The following is a 19,639-nucleotide window of genomic DNA, read 5'->3' as shown; positions in this document are numbered from 1 at the left end:
GACAGTGCTCTACCTGCACAGACTACTTTTAATGTAATTGAAGGTTTCTAGCTTCATTTTATCCATTGTATCATTTTCAGCATCTCCCCGCAGCAAGGTGCTATAAAGCTTGTTAGAATGTATTTAAATCTTGAAGCTTTTCTTTTTCCAATTTTACAGGGGCTTTACTGCCATTAATGAATATAATGAATGCCTTAGTGGTATTATTATACACATTTTGCAGATGAATAACCTTAAACTCAGTGTAATACTGTTAGTTCACATGCAATCACATTTGATCTGACAGTTCACTGAAACAATGCAGACTAATAATGGATGATGTAACTAAAAACACATGAGATGACTTGCCATATCATGAGGAAATTTGGAGTTCAAATCTAAATATGAATTCAAATGCTATAGTTCAGTTACATTATGCAGTTATATTGCAAGATGTTTTTAACCGAGCAAGGCAAGATCTAGTAAAACCTTATTCCAAGTTAGTGTCTTTACAATTTCCAATAATTAGGTTGGTTTGTTTAAAGCAACTTCTGACAGTCTAGTGCATCCCATATGTAAGTAACAGATAGGGCAGACAGCTGTGCTAAACTGTGTGATATACAGGGTACTCTGCCAATTGTTGTACTGGCAATTCTCAGATGTGTTTAAAAGCTGTAATTTGTTTTTTCAAGTATCACTGAAGGAAATGTAGAATTTTAAAGGGATAAGATCCAAGCAGAAGACTAACTGCTAGTCAGTAATCAAAGGATATTGAATTCACATACGGAATTAAAGGTGAAGACAGCTAGGGAGCTGGTTAGTTATCTAAAAACAGCACAAAGGGCAGGATACATTTGTTTCAAATGGTTCCACAGACTTGTATTTGGACAACTGAATCTCATCCCAGTGATGGCTTTGCATATCCTGTTTGGCCTCTAGCTATCAGTCTTGATGGCAAGGGTCTCCTGCAAGTTCTCTCTCAGATACAACACACATGAGAAAACATATCAGACACTATCGAGCATCACAGACAGCTTTGAGCATCCATATGTAGGTGACAGGGATCAAACTCTGTCATAACATGGACTCAAATCCTACACTTAATTTCAAGTTTTGTCCTGTGGACAAGGAGAATAGTAAACAAAAGTTGTGTAGGAATAGAAAATATCAATTGTGTAAGGCACAGTAACTGCTCCATGCATGAATACAAAGCTTAGCTTTATGAAGAGTAGTGAATAAATTCATTAAAGAGGTAAAGGGAAGTGATGATCTTAAAGCAAAGGACTCAGCAGCCTCTGGTTTAATTCTTAGCTCAGTTTCTACTTCACCGGACAAGAGGCTTTTTGCTGCTCATGAAAAACAGAGAACCCAGTATTTCCCAAACTCAGTGGGACAAACATGAGGAGAAACATGAGGTGGTTTGTGAGAGGCCAATGAATACTCTGTGCTAAGAGACTAGAAAACTTGTGAAAACATCTGTTTTTTTCAAGAAATTTTAATCTTTATTTTCTGAGGGAAAAAACCTGACTAGATTCCCTGGGAGAGGGGTGAAATAGGAAAAAGTTCTTCTATTTTATACATTCATAGATAAGAATTTTAGGATGAAAAAATAAAGAATGGATGTAAGGATCATGTGTCATCTCACCTGTGACCATAATTAAATAAAAGAGAATAGTGGTCATCAGTAAATAGGGAAAATTGAAAATGAGGGCTCACTTAAGAACATTTAAAGCTTACTTAATAACAGGGCTCGGAAAGTGTTCAGTTCAAATCCGTTATGTTCATTAACCTCCTGGAAACTAACAGCACACTTGAAACTACTTCATCAATAACCTTCCAATTAGTGTGGTTCTTAAGGGAAGAGAAAGTGCCTCTGTGTGCAGGCCCCTTGTCCTCCCCTGGCCACGGCACCGTGTGCTGTTTGCCAACACTCCCCTGCCTCCTGGCAAGATAAGAGTTCTCCTTTGCAAGTCACAGTATCAGCAAGCTGCCAGCATCAATATCTGCCTAATGCTTCCTGTAAAGATGATACTTACTGGCTTATATGAGCTCTCATCTCTGGTTTTCTCTATGGATGCTAATTTGAATGCAATTTTTAAATTCTGTTGTAGATTATATCTCCTTCCTGTAACATGTAATGAAGCCACTCTCTGAAGAGGCCTCTTGACTTTCACTAGAGAACTGCAGTACCAGCACAAATGACTTAGAAGGAGCATGGATATAAACTTACAGAGATAATATCAACATTAGTTAATTATCCAATACATCTATTCAAACTTACACCTCGTGTGTTGCTTATATTTGTCTCAGTTCACTGTACATCTCCTTTTCATTACTGTTCACAACCCATAAATGTTACTTTTTTTGATATATTCTAGAGGCATAAGTATGGGGGGAAAAAAAATTAAACACACCAAGTGTCTGATGAACAGTTCCCTTCTATCCAGTACATCTATTCAAAATTACACTTTGTAAGTGTATTGCTTATATTTGTCTCAGTTCACTGTAAATCTCCTTTTTCATTACTGTTCACAACCCATAAATGTTACACTTTCTTATATATTCTAGAAACATAAGTATGGGAAAAAAAAAATTAAACACACATTAAATGTCTGATGAACAGTTCCCTTCTATCCCTAACATATTCAAGGGGTAATATTTTAGTGCTGTAATGAAATAAAACCTTTTCTTGAACAGAAGTATGCTAGCATACTTTGATCATCACTTATGTCTATTTTCAGCACATATTTGTTGACTGCTCTAGAGTGCATTAAAATAAACTAATCCTTTAGGAATGTGTTTTTGGTGTTCCAATTATGATAATTAAAAAGATAGTATTCATGCTGCTTAGATTATATGAAGTGTACTTAGATACAATTTGAGACTCTAAAAGCAATGACACATACCTGTTGTCCCTATTAAGTACCTATAATTGAGTAGAAATTGATGAGCAAATGAACAGAAAATTGAAAAATTATCCAAACTAGGATTGAAAAGTTATTAACAACCATTAGAAACATGCATAGTAATTAATCTAAGTCACTTTGAATTACGGAAAAAGAGGAAATAAATAAATAGAACTCATGTAAAGAGAACATCAGGACTAAACTTGTAATAAGATAAATTATATGTACCATATTTTTAAACTCTGCTCTTTGCAGGACATCTTACCTAGATACAGATACTTATTTTTCCTTATTTATTCTTTGGAGATATTCACAGAATTTTTGGTCATTCAAGCTATCAACAGTTTAGTAATGAAAATTAAATAAAGCGATAGCAAACATAAGGCTGCGTCCACTAAAGTGCAGCAAAATTCAGTACATGTACTGCATACATAAGGTTTGCTGTATTCTCACAAATCTAAATATTTTCCCAAATAATCTAGTTTCTATTTTCTATTAATTTTCACTTCTAGTGAAAAAAGACCTTTTCTTCCAATAATTGAGTAGCCAAGTGGTCAAATTAAGAACACTAACAGATTGCATGTATATGAAGATCAAATGGACTTGTATGGAGATTGTGGTGATTTTTTAATGCTTATGTCAGTGATACAGACTACAAAGACAGAAGAATTTGTGATCCTTCCATCAGGAGTGTGTCAGAGACCTTCCTGTGCTCTGACCTCTGAAAGCAGAAGCATCTGCCTAAAGTTCAGAAGTGATCAGGACCTCCGCATTCCTCTCCACCTCTGCAGGTACCTGATGATCGCTCCTTTTCAGAATCCATGGGTTAAGGCACTGATATTGTTTTTCCTCTAAACCCTTTCACAAAGCCTTCAGTGACTAAACAAGTTGGGAGTTGCTGTGATTATGCTGACATTATCACACAGTACTTTTCCATTTTCAAACTAAATGGTCTTAATTTTTAGAATCAACTTTTGGAACCAAGTGTTTTCCAGTCAATGTAGAAACACTGTTTTCCATAATCAAATTCTATTACGTATTTTAAAATTCTTATTTCTCAAATTCCCCTTAGAAAACTCACTTACAAAAAGTAAAAATAGATGAGCCTTGAACACACTAAAATCCAGATGTTAATTTATGAAAGGACTTTTCTTTGTTGTCCCATGACAACATCCAGGTAATAGCACTGGAAAAGAACTTCATCAAAAGTGTTCTATGGAAATAAACATAGTATATCAAGCATACTTACTTGGATTCTAAATTTCAAAAAAACACTAGTAGACTAGGAAAGCATGATTTTTTTTCTAAAAGAAAAAGCAAAAAGCAACTCACATAGTCACATTCACTCTTCACCCTTATATCACATGCTTATTCATTCATTCTGTCTGTTCAATCATGTTGTAGTCACGACCAGATTCCTTCATATAGGGGTAGAAAATTACTTTTTATGCAGATCCTCATGAATTCTTTTTTGAAAAAAAAAAGGATTTGACACTTGCCATACCTATTCTTCCTGTGCTGAGGCCACTATAAGTGATAAGCTATCATCAAAGCAGGTTGTCAATCAATGTCATGTCTAAGTTCCTTTGAAATACCTGGGAGAATATTATCTGGTCCTTATATTTGTCACAGTTCATTGTATGAATTTCTTCTACAGTGCCTTCCATTGACACTAGATTTTAAACACTTTCTGGGACTTACCTCTCATAAGAAAAAGTTCCAGGATTAGAAGTTCCCAAACTCTTCCAATGCAATGAATTATCTTACTTTTATGTCTTAGAAACATTCCTCTTTCAGTGTATTTGAAAGAAGGTTCTATTATTAGTCCTTATGCTCTTAAAAAGTTGGTCCTCAAAATCTTTGTGGGCTTGCTATATGACAACTATAAATTTCATTTGGTAGAGCTCATGCTTAATTCTTATTCTCAAATTATTCTGGTTAATAGAACTTTTTTTTTTCTGTTGTTTAACTAGGCCTTTAAAATGCTACAGCTTTTGTAGCGTGTGACCAGTCCCTCTGAACTTTGTATGGATTAGTACTGAAAACACAGCTGCAAAGCAGTAAGGTAGGAACTGCTGAATGTGAGATTTGCCCAGTGAGATTTACCCAGCAAATATATCAGGCAATACGAGTGTGCATAGGCTTGCAAACTTCCTTCTCCAGCAGAGCCATTCTTTCCCAGCAGCACTAATGGAAACACAGTAGTGATATGTCAAATATTTATCAGCAACTTCAGACCTGAGAATGTTCCTCCCACATCTCACAGGGCCTCTTCCCCAATAAAAACACACCAGCCAGCAGTGAAAGACTGCGCTGTGCCTTTCTATGACTCTTCCCTCCTGTTGCACATCATTTTTAGGGTATGATTACATTTGGACCTCTCTCTCTGGTAGGAGAGGGTTTTGCTCAGAAAGATCCACATTAATCCTTTTCCTCTTTGAAACAGTCGTAAAAGGGCTGTGAATAGCACTGTCCAAGCTTCCAGGTCATGTGCTAGCAGAACAGGAAGGTCAGCAGTTACGACAGAAAATACAATTGCCTCTACACCCACGAGTGATGGGTTACATTTGAAAACTCTCTGCTCGTGACACTGTTAGACACAGTGAGTGTGAAATTTTCAGTGACCCCAGCCTCTCATTACAGTTTTCTCTAATGTGCCATGGCAGAGAAGCTGAGAGCGGAGCACTGCTGCAACTTGAAAGAATACAATGTCAAAGAAGCTGTAACAGTGATGGTTCTCATTTCGTGCTGACTGGGCTTCCTCTCCACTCACACGATGCATCTCCAGCATCAGTGGTGTCTGGTGCTGAGTTCCTCAGGAAGAGCAGCTGTCGTGCTTCACGGGCACCTCAGAGCTGTGACTGGCTCAGGGGAGCCTCAAGTTCTCCCTCAGATGATCAGCAAAAATGTGACTGCTTAATGATGGCAGGCCTCTGATTAAGGCAGAGCTATCTAAACCTAGAAATAATTTTAATCAAAAGAGCTGCCTAATTATTATACACACTTTACAAATGAGGTCACTTAGACACGAAAGAATTTAAGTGAGTGGTCTGAAGGCAACATTGTTTACAAAAATTGGTAGAAGCAGATACCAGCAGACTCAGATTGTCAGTCCCCTGCTGTAACTTCTTCAGTGTGATATATTAATTTTGTGCCTTTCAAAAACTGCTTCTCTGCTACCAAAAGAGATCCAGGAGAAAAAGGGGGAGTCACCCAGCAATTTTTGATAGTCCTGTCTCTGGGGACCAAGATCACAGAGAAGATGGCAGCCAGCTTCCAGACCCTGATGGCATAGAACAAGAAGGCTGATTCAACATCCAAAGCTAATAAGAGCAAAGAGAAATGCCAGGGTAAAGGTGACTCTGTTGTACACTGAAATACTGGTATAGAATTTTAAAGCCCATTAGAAATTTGCAATGCAAAGTCACATTAAAGCAAACAGAAATGAACATCCAAATCCATACACATATTTTAAGAACTCAACTCTTTTACCTTATATGTTTCCACACCTGAATTTATGCTATCTAAAACAACCAGTAACTAAAATTAGAATAAGATAGTAATGTACATACAAAATAATTTCATCAAACTATAAAGGTAAGAATTTTAAGTTAGCTACAGATACCACTCTTTGTGCTTGCATATATTAAACAAATCCACTGGACACCTCTTCTTAGGTTTTCTGGTCTATATCACAGTCTCCTCTAGTCATTTATTGCTACATATCTATCAATACTAGAGGTCAGAATTGCTATCACTGTATATTTATGGAGGTATGTGTACACATGTTTTTGTTACAGAAAATGGAAGACAGAAAATCTAAGCCTTGACAAAAGTGATTTAAGCTATCATTTGCAGTGGACAGAGCACGCACACATAGTCACTGCAACTCAGCTGACATCGAGCAACAGGAGTTCAAATCCGTGAGAGCCCGAAGTTTTACAGAACTATCCTCTCACTTAAGTCTCACAGCTGAATTACCACATTTGAACTTTTAATTTTCAGTCACAAACAACAAAAATGGTACAGCTATTATCTGACGCTTGATACATACAATCCCAAACAGGCACTTTATAATTAGGCTCAGAAATCAGATACTCACTGATCTGGTTGGTAGATGCACTATAAAAAGCATTTACAGTAGTTGGGCTTGTAAACCACCTGTAGTAAGAGCAAAAGAATATATCTGTCAGTACACTTACTCATGTCTATAAATAAAAGGAGTAAAGATAAAAATTGAACTCAGTAGAAGGAATTAAAAATATTAAGGATCTAGAATACATTAAAGCTTAAGTATTCCTCCATTTCAACACATGCTACCTACACTTTCCAGAACATGGAAATCTACTGTTCACTGAGTTTAAGTGTGTACAGTCAATGAATGCTCAACTGGAGTGATTCTTAAGCTTTCTATTACCTAATCTGTTTAATTTCTAGGTGACCATTGTGCTTGAGAGGTCTGCCGTGCTGATGAACTGAAGTTCAGGCAGCAGAGGCTGCCACACTGACAGCAGCTGTGAAAACTCTCTTGGGTGGATTTTAATCATGTGTGGAGAAACTCCCTGTTGAAATTAGAGAGCATTTTGAAACAAGTGTAGTGGTTTCAGAGGCTTTGCTGAACAACTACTTGAACAATTAGGTTTATGCCAGCAACACAAGCTGGTACTTTCTGGGAATGTAAATTCAAAATGAACAGTTTCGTGTTCTGTTCCCTACACAATGAACATGGTCATCAGTGTTCTCCTAAACAAATAAACCTAATGCAAAGCATTTCTTCCTGTAGTTTGATTTTTCATACATACTGGAGGAAAACCTAGATTTGAATAGTATTGGACTTCGATGATCCTTGTGGGTCCCTTCCAACTCAGAATATTCTATGATTCTATGAATGGCAAATAGGATTTAAGAATCTCCTTAGCTTAAGCTCATATATATTGACAGTTGCTTCAACCACAGACAGGAAAATCTCAACTGACTTCAGCAAGATCCAAATCACCTCAGATGAAAGCCTGAGTTCAGTGAGCCCAAGATTTCACCTTATGATTTTGTAAGGAAGAACTGAGATAAAAGTAATAAAGATGATGAGAATTAGTGGTTAATTCATAATAAATTAGAAGTGAGTCCAGTAAATCTCTAAACAGGAACATCCTGATGTCTTTAGCAATGCATTACTCCAAAGTTTCGTAAAGCTACATGAATACAATATACTTGCTTTGGAAGATTTCTTTCTAAGAGAAGAGATAGGAGCTGCAAAACAAGGAGTAAGACAAAGGAAGATCTACAAGAACATGGAAAATGTGTGATATCAGTAACAATCATGTACAAAATCTGTGTTTTAAAATAGCACTATCAAATAAATGATCTGTAGATCCTGACTCTTTTTCTGACAACTAATGTCCTCATGTAAACCATGTAACAAAGGGAAGAGTTTTAAAATGGCAGCATTTTGTGTTTTATCAATAAATTTAACGCTTCTCTTATTCTTCAAGCCGAGCAGCTTATTTTACAATGCATCAAATAGAAAAACTAATCGACGAAGGCAACAACAATGCTATCATGTACATATCTTAACCATCCATCACATTATAGGCTCTAATTGCCACAGATAACTCTCCCTGGTTTGTTTATTAGGAGACTGTGAATGGGAGGAGAAGGGGGAGGTTGTTTTCTGGTGTGTTTTCTGTTTTTTTCCATAATAAGGAGATTAAATGTCAGAGGTAATGTAATGAGATAATGGAAAATTGAAGGAAGAATGTGTATGGTGAGGGGGTAAAGAAAAAAAATTAGGAGGTTTAATCAACTACATTTCAATGTCATGTTTGTTCAAAGCAGCAATTAGCTGAACTGTTTTGAAGGATGCAAGCCTGCCACATATGCTCTGGGACCTGTTCTCCAGGCTTTGCAGTAGGTCTGGGGGACTGCCCCATTTCTGACAAGGAGAGAAACAATCTGAAAAGGATCCACCTGAAACACTCAACACTTTAATTTACATGTTACTGTAAGTTTGATCAAAGACACATAGTGTTCTGACTTCCACCTCACCCTGTTGGCTTGTTCTACCTACAATAGCCTTTCCATTCTCACAAACAGCAACTTTTAAGCATGAAAAAGGCTTCTGGAACAGCAAATCCTCCCTTTTTGCAAATTCTTCTTAGCCTTTCATTTCCAGTTAGAGAATCAAGGGCTTGAGACAGATAACAGATACTTCAAAACACACTAATGTGCTTTGCTCTTCTCCCCATCCTCTTTGCTGCTGCAGCCCTGGGGGCTTACCACAGCTAGTTGAAGGCAGGAACCACCACAAGCAGTGGTCAAAGAGCTTTTCATCGACAAGTGACACCTCTCTAACAGGACACGTTTGCACCCATTTTTATTGAGTGAGGAGCTAGTGACACATGTACTTGTCACCACAGGAACACCTCAATTTGCCCAAGAACAACAGTGAATGCTGTTGACATTTGGTCCACAGTTACTGAGGGAAGACATCACACCATCCTCTGGCCATACTTTCATACCTGTAAATTCACAGACTTGGAGCTTGTAGACTACCTACTAAGACATATCACAGCATCCCCATCCCGAGACAGCGTCTTTCTTCATGATCTACCACATTAACAGAGCCCATCCTGTTTCCTGAGCTTAGTATGAGCCAAAGACCAAGAGCAGCCTTGATTTTCTCATTGTAAAACTGAACTAAGTTCTTCCTAAGTTGCTCTTTCATAACAAGGTCTCAAAAATGACCCTGTATGAAATTCTCGTATTTTTAAGTAGCAAGGAAAAAGAGACTTAGGAGCCATACAGAAAGAACAAGAGTTCTCTAGTTGCAACCAGAGTATAGAGCTTAATTTCATACCTAACACTCTGAAAAGAGCATATTTCCATTCCAGCATTTTGTTGTACCATTATGAGCCACTCTCAGAAAGATTTAGGAAGTATTTTCCACAAAAGAGTAGAAATAACCAAGAATGCTTCCATTCAGACTAGCAGAAGAACTTCACTTCTCATCTATTATCCACTTTCACTGAGCTGCTTGAAAAGACTGAGCCTTCAGTGACAGACCTTAACTAATAACACACCAAATTTCCATATGAAGGTATGTAATAAATAGCTGTTGCTGTTAAATTTTAAGGTAAAGCAATTTTAGAAGTATCTCTCTCATTTCTGTTTGATGTCAGGTTGCCTGGGCATTTACTCTAGGTCTGGTTAGAATTTCAGTGCAGTTTATCTACTAACAGAAGGATAGAAAAAAGAGACAGGCATAACACATTCCAAGCTCTTATTAATTACAAAGTAAACAAATTAAAAAGTCTAGAATTGTTTGTTGTTTTCATTTGCTATAAGCATGTGAAAAAGGAATAGCGTTGAATGATGTCCTGTAGCATTACCTATTAACTACTGTAGTGGTCAAAACCTAATGCTGCAGACTCAACAATTTTGAGACTTCTCCTGTAGAAATACAATCTGAAACGTACACTGAAATAGCAAGTGAGGCAGATACTCTCTTAGTTTGGGTTTCTGTAGGCTACAGTTTTCTCCATGATATTTTCCTTTCTGATTTAAAAGTAGAGTGGTACATTGCCAGTCATGAAGAGAGGCAACTGGGAACATTTACGTTACAGGAAAAAGCTTATTAAACTATTTAATTTTCTGTAAAGCACAAAGGTAAGTTGCAATTTGTTTTCTCAACTTTTTGAATTAGAAGAAATCACTCAGTTTGCTGTTCAACATCTGAAGTAAGAAATTAAAAAAAAATCATAAATAAAGAAAACGAATTTGTGAAAGTACAGCATTTAAGCTGGTTAGCAGTGAAAAGCTGTACAGAGTTGCTGAATGATGGAAAATGTTTTCCCAAGAAAGTACTATTAAAAAAAACCCTTCTAAATGGGAGGCAACCTTCAAGGTGACTTTCAAAAGTGTATTTCCTGTTCTCATTGTTAATCTGTTTTATACATTTTCTCATGTAGAAACAGAAGATTAGCAACCCAGGCCAGGCTGCCATCTGTCTCCCTTAGGGCTGGGCAAGAAACTGGGATGGTAAAGCTGGGCCCAGCCTTCAGTGCCACTTCACTGTTTAAAACAAGGTTCAAAGACCAGGACAAGGCTCCAGGAGAGACTCCTTTCCAGCCTCTCCTCTCCAGGGCAGGTCCCACCCACACAATTTCTGAGCTCTCCAGCAGTGTCTCTCCAACAGACAACAGCCTACTCAGTGTTTTTCATGGCTGCTTTTCCCTTTTTGCAGAAGGAGCTTTTACACTGTCCTTAACAGCATCCAACACAGCCCCTCTCAGAGCTGCCCTCCTTTGTATCAAACCAAGAGTCAGGGTTTACCAACAACAGTGCGTGGCCAAGAAAAATAGGAATAGGTCCTGGAGAAGACTCAGGAATCCTCTCATAGCACAACTTCTTTGTGTCTTCTGATAGGGATACCAGATGTCTACATCCCCAGCACTGAAAGCTGAGTGAAAAATGAATGATTTGTCCAGGTCTAAAAATCTTAGATTATGTCCTCACTTCAAAGGAGAGAGATGAATAATAATGAAGTGGTATGCCCAAGAAGTCCTCCGATGCTTTGTTATTTACAAGTATGATATCAGCGTTAAGAAGGACAGACTCAATCACTGATAAAAAGGTGCATCAGGTGTGTGTTTGTATATACATACACATATATGTATGAATGTGTATGGCTCCATGGATGGATAAGCAAATGCAACTAAAACTCTGACTCTCCTTTATTTCTCCCTTCCATGTGGCAATCACTTCCCTCTATACTGTCTTTCATTTCCCTCTGCTCTAGCTATTTCTCACCTGGGTTATAATCATTGTCTTCACACCTGGTCCTCGTCCTCCCACACTGCCCCCTTCCAGCCTCACCTCCTCCATCCACCCTCTCAATGTAACCAGTGCTGGTTTGTGCACCATATTCCTCAGCACCTGCACAAATCCCTTTTGTTTGTCTCTCTGCTGATACCTGAGCACTTTTTTTCTTGTTCAGTAGAGCCAGCTGTGAAGATGACAGCCATCTCCCCAGCCAGCTGTGACGATGGCAGCTGCATCCAAAGCGGGTGTTGAGGACAGCAAGTTACATCTCCTGCAGCTGTGATGCTCAAGGGGAACCTGGCTCCCGGGATATGCAGAACAGGCAACTTCAGCACCCCAGTACCTTGTCACAGCTCTTTGGTACCAGTAGCTCCCCCACCCACACCCTGAGCAATGCCTCATCTGACTTCCTACATGCTTCTTTTTCCTGTCAGGCAGATAACTGCTAGGGATGGAGGGAGCAGAACAGAAAACAAAGAATTTTGATAATTACTCCTGCTAGGTTGTTGTTTTTTTCCTCCTTCTAGATTAAAAACCTGTTGAATTTCCAAAATAATTAATTTCTACTTTGATACCCACATTCCCCCTTGTTTTATCAAATTCCTTTATCATGTATCCCCCAGCTTCTCTGTCCATCCCCTCATGGGGTTTCCCTGGTGCTTTGTGTGAACCCTCATTTTGATTTTCCGTTAGTTGACAGTGCTGAGGAAAGTCATTGCAGTTTGAAATAATATTGTTGAGAAACAGGGACCATCTGCTAAAAGAATATTGTGTTTTACTTTTTGGGTGTAGTTACTTTATTATTTGGTAACTTATTTCCTTAAACACTCATTTTCTTATTTATCTCTTTCAGTTCACAACTTTGACAATATTGCAGTATCTATCTCTAAATATAAATGCTATGCTAAAAGCTACTAAACTAGGGAAAAGAAGAAATGAACTAAACAGCAACAAAATCCCAAGGGTAATTATATATTAACACAGCACCAAGCTTCACCAAAAGATCTGTGGTGTTCTATTAAATGTAAAAGTTTAGAAAAACAAAATCAAACAAAGAAAGAGAGAGAGAGAGAAAGAAAGAAAGAAAGAGAGGAAGGGAGAAACAGAAAGAAAATAAGATATGTAAAAGCAACAGAAAGCAGTAGAGTATGATAGTTTAAAAGTGGCAAATGGCTAAAAAGTGGCTGATACTTTTGAGGCCATGCCTCAGACTGGTGAGTGGGAGTCATTGGTTTATTTTAACTAATTTTAAAAAATTTACTGGAGGCAGCAGTGACTCTCGTGCCTCGCTACCCCTCAGCAGACAGAGTGGCACCACTTTCAGGACCCTTTTCTATCACTGAGTAGTTGCAGAGACAGAATAATCTCCCAGTAAGAACCCTAATTATTCCTCCCCACCAGGGCTCAGGTGGAATTACCTCCAGTCCTACAGAAGGCAGAGTACATAGGTGTGCTAACAAAGGAAAGAGACCAAAAATCAAACTGCCACCCCCCAGGCCAGAATGTGCCCTGAGGGATGACAAGAAAAGCACAATGAAGGTGATGAGGGGGCTGGCTACTACATGGTCCTGGAAATAAAATGGTAAAGAAAAACATGAGAAAGTGTTCCATCTTGGTAGTGGGCAATCGGATAAACCCTTCATTTTTTAAGCATACTCATGCCACAGTTCTCATACTGCAGTCCTTGAGTCAGGGACTACCTACCAGTTAATTTCCTTACAGGGGAGTTTTCCCACCGTGCCAAGAATCTACACAGTCTGTATTAGTGCTGCCCCAATGCTGATCACGAGGAGGAGGTTGCTGATCACAATTGCCATACAGGGGCAAGTGTTATTTCACTGCTCTCATGGAACTTGCTCTAAAGAGAATATACTGTCATAATCTAGTCCTGACATCCAGGAAAATCCCTAAAATGATGCCCTGGGATTAACCAGTGCAATGTCAGAGAAAGCTGTGATGAGAAGGTAAAATTCAAAATTAAAATTAAGGTATAAATAGTCCCTTCAATATATAGGGCCAAATTACAGCACTGTAACTGGCATGTCCTGCTAACATCCTCTACCTTCCTCATGGACAACACGGAGCGACCTTCAGAACAAGGTATGGCTCAGTTTCAGTAGGATTTTCTGGAGTCCTAAGGAAATACCAGCACAGGAGCTCAGCAGCAGCACCAATTTCAAAGTCTGTGTGTAGACGGAGTCATTTTTAAGTATCATGATTACACTAATTAGGTTCTGCTTAGGTTTTAATTTGCATTTTAAGGATTTGATTACCCACCAGTAAAAAAAGAGACTGATTCTCTCATGTATTTTATGACAGTTTGTGACACAATCTGCACTCTTGTGTTTACAAATAAATAAAAATAACATATGTAAATTAAATTATGTTTCATTCTGTACCATTGCTATCAACAGCAGGTAACTAACAATGCTGATTTATATTACTAATAATAACATTCTTATAATAACATTCTTACAAAATTTATTTCATAAATCCCTGCTGTACCATTTCAAACTCTAACTGTGACCAAGAGACATAATCCATTTTTAATTGCGATTCAATTACCCCTTTTTTCATTAAATTAAGTTTAAGCTGCAAGAATATGACTACTGCGCATTCAAACAGGGATACCTAGAATTAAAAAAAAAAAAAACACATGTCCCCCAGGAGTTTCTGAATAACAGGGGGGTTTGCCCATAGGCTTTTTGTATCATAATATGTTGCCATGTATATAATTCTATTAAAATTAATATATAATAGTATTTGTCCTATAAATTAGATAATATAAATTAAAACATTGTTAGAAGAGTATGTAAATTTGCCTTTTGTCTACTCACTCTGTTTTTGGAACTTCTTTTCTAAGCCAGTAGAAATCAGATTGGGCTACGTATTTGCGAGTTTGCAATACATTGCCAAAATAGTCACTTTCTGTAAACTTCAGCTGTATGGATAAAGCACAGACATTTTAAAAGCATATCCAAAGAAACAAAAGCTGTCATAAAAAGCATAACTTCTATTTTTCACAAGATAATCACCTAATTTTTCAGCAATTATGGAAGCAATTAGAATTTTCACTTTTTGGTAGGAAGAATAAATATTTTATGATCTTAGTTAAAACACAGAAGTGGAACAGATGTACACAAGGGTCTGGAACACTGGAAAGGCTCTTTCCTGTCCAGAGAGGTGTTGAAGAAATCATAAGCACCCAACAATGGATTGCAGATGGAACTTCTCTTTTCCAGGAGGAAGTAGGCTTACTTTTATTTTTAAAAGTGCATTTTAAAACCACTTCTAACAATGTCACAAAGTCCCCTTTCTCAGTTTGCTTTACATTTTATAACAAATACTTCATACTCTGTGCCCTCTGAGGGTTCTGCCACTGCTTTCTTACTGTTTCTCACATTAAATATATACAGCCATAGGGCTCTGTGCTTCCATAAATTTCCAAATCCAATAGCAATTACACATACACATACAAATAACCATGCAGGCAAAAGGGATGTTAATAGTTCATAAATCCAGATGATATCCCTGTCACCAGCTTAAAGCAATCCTAGGATTTGAGAGGAAGTTGTATTTCAGATGTAAACTATGGTTTTGCAACCACGATTAATAAGTATTTTTCACCAGACATTGCCACTTATCTGGGCGAATGCTTTGTCTCATTACACTGTCTTCACAGCACCATCTCACCCTGTACTTCCCACAAAAAAGGACTAGGCTGGTAGAGTTGGTTCTTCAAAGTTTTCTCAATAAATTAGGTCTCTGTTTAGTGTTTGTTCATGTGTTCTGACAAAGATGACTATGTCTCTTTGTTTTACTGGCTCAGGATTGAATTTAGGGTTCTACTTTGCCTGTGACTTTCAGTAATACAATTCATCACATTCGTGCCACAGTCGGAAAATGGTAACATATATTGTTATTGTTGTCACTGATGATGATGATGATAACAACAACAACAACAACAACAACAACAATAATAATTTGTCTTCCTGCCTTAGTTAGGCTGAACAGGTCAGGAAGGAGTCCCCACATAGTATCTTTGCCCAGCAGCCAGCACAGTAGGCCCATACATTGATTAGGACACCTCGACAAAATTATAAGCAACAATCATAAATAAAATTCATAGCCTGGAGAGCCTATATAGGGCATCATAAAGTGTGATATTCTGAGGTAAAATGCTTGTTGTGTTTTTGAAGACCATTATTTTGAGAAGAAATGCTTTTGGTTTGTTTCATTTTTATAACTAAATACCAATTACTGTGTATGTTTAACCTTTAAAATGCTTTTTATCAGGAAGGTTCTTTGCACCCAGGTGCATTTTACTCCCCACAAGCCTCATGATCTCATTTAGGCATGCCAGCATTGACAATTTAGACATGAGAGCTAGCACACTTAATTAAAAAATAACATAAAAATAACCAGGCAAGCAAAACTCCAGGTGCATGCCAAACAAAAGACAAGTTTTGATTTTAGACAGCAGTGAAACAGAGCAAAGAATAGCTGCAATATGTAAATGAAGAAAGCTGCAAGTCTGACACTTACTGTTTTGATGTCTTCATTAATATATGTGTCATTCATTATAAACTCAGGGTAACCAACTTTCGCCATAACTGCTTTTGCCTTTGAAAAAGAAAATGAGAAAAAAAGTGTTGACAGATAAAACCACTTATCAACATACAGCTTTTTTTTCCCCTGCTCTCTTTCCATTTTCCATTATTATACTCCCCTAGAGGCATCTTAATTTAACTTCAAATCAACTTGCCTACAAGGTAAAATTGGTGCCACAAATGAGCTCAGCATCACAAGGCAGAGGGTCCAGATTCTGTTGTTAGATTATCACAGTGGGTCTGTTGTTGCCTGCAGAGCTTTTGCGTAGTTACAGCTATGTGTTTGAGTGCAAAATCTCAACAGCTGACTTTCCCTACCAGTTTTTGTGTTAATCAGATGGTCAAATGTCTGTTTTTACAATGTTTTCCAAAGGACAACAGAAAACAGTCCGTTTTGCTATGGCACAGTAGCTGGTATGCATTCAACGCTTAAAACAGATTTGATACACAGATGTGAATGAACCTTGGTCCCAGCAAACGCAGACTGGTGTATTTCTACTGAGGGCCACTTCTATTTGCATCTGAAGATGGGCACACACTCTTCTGAAGGACATTGTGCTTTCCTAAAACTACAGGACTAATTCTTGTTTCGTTCTCCAGTTTTTGCCCTTTCCCTAATGTTAGTAAGGGTGTTAAAATAAGACACTTCACATTTCATTAACTTTGCTTTTTTTAACTCTTTTAATCATGACTTGGTCCCAGTATTTATGCACAGCCTGTGTAAACACTCCAGTGTGAAGTGATAGTAGCTGTAGATGAGTATTACCACTTTGTAAATCATGGTGTGAATGCATAAACAGCCTCAGCATTCTTCTCACAAAAACATCAGCAGGCCACCCTTACACCCAGAATCTATGTGGAAACAGAATTTTCCAGAAGAAAAGCAAAAGGATACAAAAAGATAAGACTACATACCAAGATGTGAAATGTGACAATCTGTAAAATAAATTAAAGCTATGATGGACTAGGGTAGCACTAAGCTTTCATTTTGTATGTTTTCAGGATGCTGAGTGTATTTTCCCCCTAAGTCTTTGGAATTTCCTCCACCCCTCAAAAAACCCTCTTCTGGACATTTGTTCTTCAAACTCAGATGTCAAAACTCAAATCAATATTGCAAGATATGAAATGCAATAAATTAATTGGCCTCTAAACCAACTGCAGACGTATCAACCCTGCATTCTGTTCTCATGAGCAGAGCCTGGACCCCTCTGGGGTCCACCAACTTCCATTTCCCTCTTCAGAGGGTGACTACTCAAAGGAAGATTCCCCCTCCTGCACACTTATATCCTTTCTCCCTTCTGCCCCTCCATAGTATCTCAATACAACAGGGCCCCCTGTGACAGCCAGAATTAGAAATGGCTGTTCCACTACTGTAAGAAGGAACCTGATGGAGGACTCCCCCCATTTAACCAAAATAATTCTGTTTCCTCCTTTATTTTTCAAGAAGAAAGGCCTCTTTGCTTCAAACTCCTTCAATTTTTCAATCTCATTTCCAATCCGGTCATAATCCTCCATTTGTGACATAACAATTAATTGTGGTTGAGATAATTAAGATGTCACAAACAGACACAACAACTTCAGGTAGGAAATTAGTAGCAGGAGCAGATGATCTCTTAAGCAAGAAAGATCCCATTGTCATGCAAATTGCTCTAGTGATAAAGAAAGCAATGGAAGAAAAATGCTGAACGGGAAATATGAAATGAGCCAAATAACCTCTCAACAGAATGTTTTCTCAGTTTTCCAGAAGGTTTATCAGTCTTTCAAGATATTTTAAATGCTGTGGGGAGGAGGGAGAATAAAAAGCTGGGGAGGGAGCACTATTCATCTGCAAGTTTGTAAGTAATCAGGAGTGTCTAATTTTTTTCCTAGTGGTGGTGTCAGGTCCAACTGACTGAACTTTGCAAGGAACCGCAAAATTTTCTTTACCATTTTCCATGTTTAAATTCCAGTTAAAACTATCCTTGAAAAAGGAAAGAGCAAAACTCATAGATTTTAATTTCTGCTAAGTCAGCTGCTTAAATGAGTTTGGTGAATCTCATGTTCTGCATGAGTTCCAGAGTACCTGTCTGAATCACAGTAACCTTTGTGTTGAATCTACTTAATTGAACACCTTAAGATTTGAATTAAACAGATTTAATTTAAAAATTGACTTACATGATGAAGAATAAACCCTTTAAAAACAATTTATAGTGCAACATTTAAAAAATCAACAGTGGTTTTAAATCAAATGTAAAGATTTACTGTGTCAGCATTTTACTAATGATTTAGTCAGTACAATGTCGATCAAAAATTTTTGATCCTGTTTTGGCATATAAAAGAACATTTTTTGTTTAGAGCTAGATTACATCCTTTTAAAGCACTCTTAATTTGTATACTGTCTTCCAAATAGAAGCAAACAAATTCATGCCTCACGGCTGTAAATGCAAAGGAGTATAAAGCCAGCCTAGATCTGGCAGTGCTTCTTTGCTGAGAGATGGGCTCTGCCCTTAAACACATGGTGCTAATTGTCTGGTTGTTACCAAAGTAATGTCCATCTCCACCACATGGACATTTGGGGATCTTTGTGGAATATCTGCCGCATCCCTCTCACTCTCTTCTTCCACAGCAGCCCCCTGAGGGCAGCAGCTTGGGACTGCCAAGTTTTGGCCCTTTTAGACCTCACTCTTTAACCAAGCATCTCTAAGGGTGAAGATGATGCCTCCAGGCTCCTTAATAGCTGGTCTGACATAGGTTGAACTAAAGATCAAATATAATCACATAATCTCACAAGTAACCATATAATTAACTTTTTTTAAATTTTATTTTATTGACACTTAAACCCTTCACTCTTTTCATGGCCCTGCTGCATTAGGAAAGGAAGATGGGGAGAGTTCTTCAGCCAGACTGCCTCAGGAGAGCTGGGCACACTTGTCAGGTGACACATACTTTTGCTTTGTGACATGAAATTGAGATTTCTAAACAAGAGAATAAAATAGTTGGGCACTACTATACTATGAGGTATTTTTTTATAAAGGCTATATAAAACCCTAGTAAATAACAGAGTTTGTCTTGGAGAGACTTTTGAAAGTAAACTCAAAAGGTAATGCTGCTTCCAGTACTTTGATGCTTTATCAATGTCTAAAGCTGCCTGTATTTTGTAGTATAGATAGATAGATAAGGGGGAAATGTTATTTTATTGCATTTGTTACTTAAAAGTTCTTATCGCAGTATGTGTGGTTTAGAGATCTGAGCAGATAAGACAAAGCTGATGCTGACATTAAAGGATGTGTGGCTCTTGGTTGGGGAAAATGTTTCCTATGGCCAAAGCAAAACTTATGAGAGGACACA

General features: G+C 37.8%; 2 protein-coding genes across 2 annotated transcripts in view; one reads left to right on the top strand and one right to left on the bottom strand.

The window, feature by feature from the left end:
• PHEX (phosphate regulating endopeptidase X-linked) overlaps positions 1-19,639 on the bottom strand; it is a 101,772-nt gene that overhangs the window by 21,763 nt on the left and 60,370 nt on the right. Inside the window, exons 13-15 of the mRNA XM_064646773.1 lie at positions 16,248-16,325; positions 14,540-14,643; positions 6,988-7,046 (exon numbers count right to left, since the gene is read on the bottom strand). Coding sequence (XP_064502843.1) covers positions 6,988-7,046; positions 14,540-14,643; positions 16,248-16,325 — 241 coding nt within the window. The remainder of the gene's footprint in view (positions 1-6,987; positions 7,047-14,539; positions 14,644-16,247; positions 16,326-19,639) is intronic.
• The window catches only part of LOC135410240 (uncharacterized), a 370,146-nt gene that overhangs the window by 337,708 nt on the left and 12,799 nt on the right, over positions 1-19,639 (top strand). The window lies entirely within an intron of this gene.

This window comes from Pseudopipra pipra, chromosome 2 (genome assembly GCF_036250125.1).
Source record: "Pseudopipra pipra isolate bDixPip1 chromosome 2, bDixPip1.hap1, whole genome shotgun sequence".
NCBI classification, from domain to species: Eukaryota; Metazoa; Chordata; class Aves; order Passeriformes; family Pipridae; genus Pseudopipra; species Pseudopipra pipra.
Note: the sequence above shows the minus strand (reverse complement) of the source record. Positions and strands in the feature narration are given on the sequence as shown.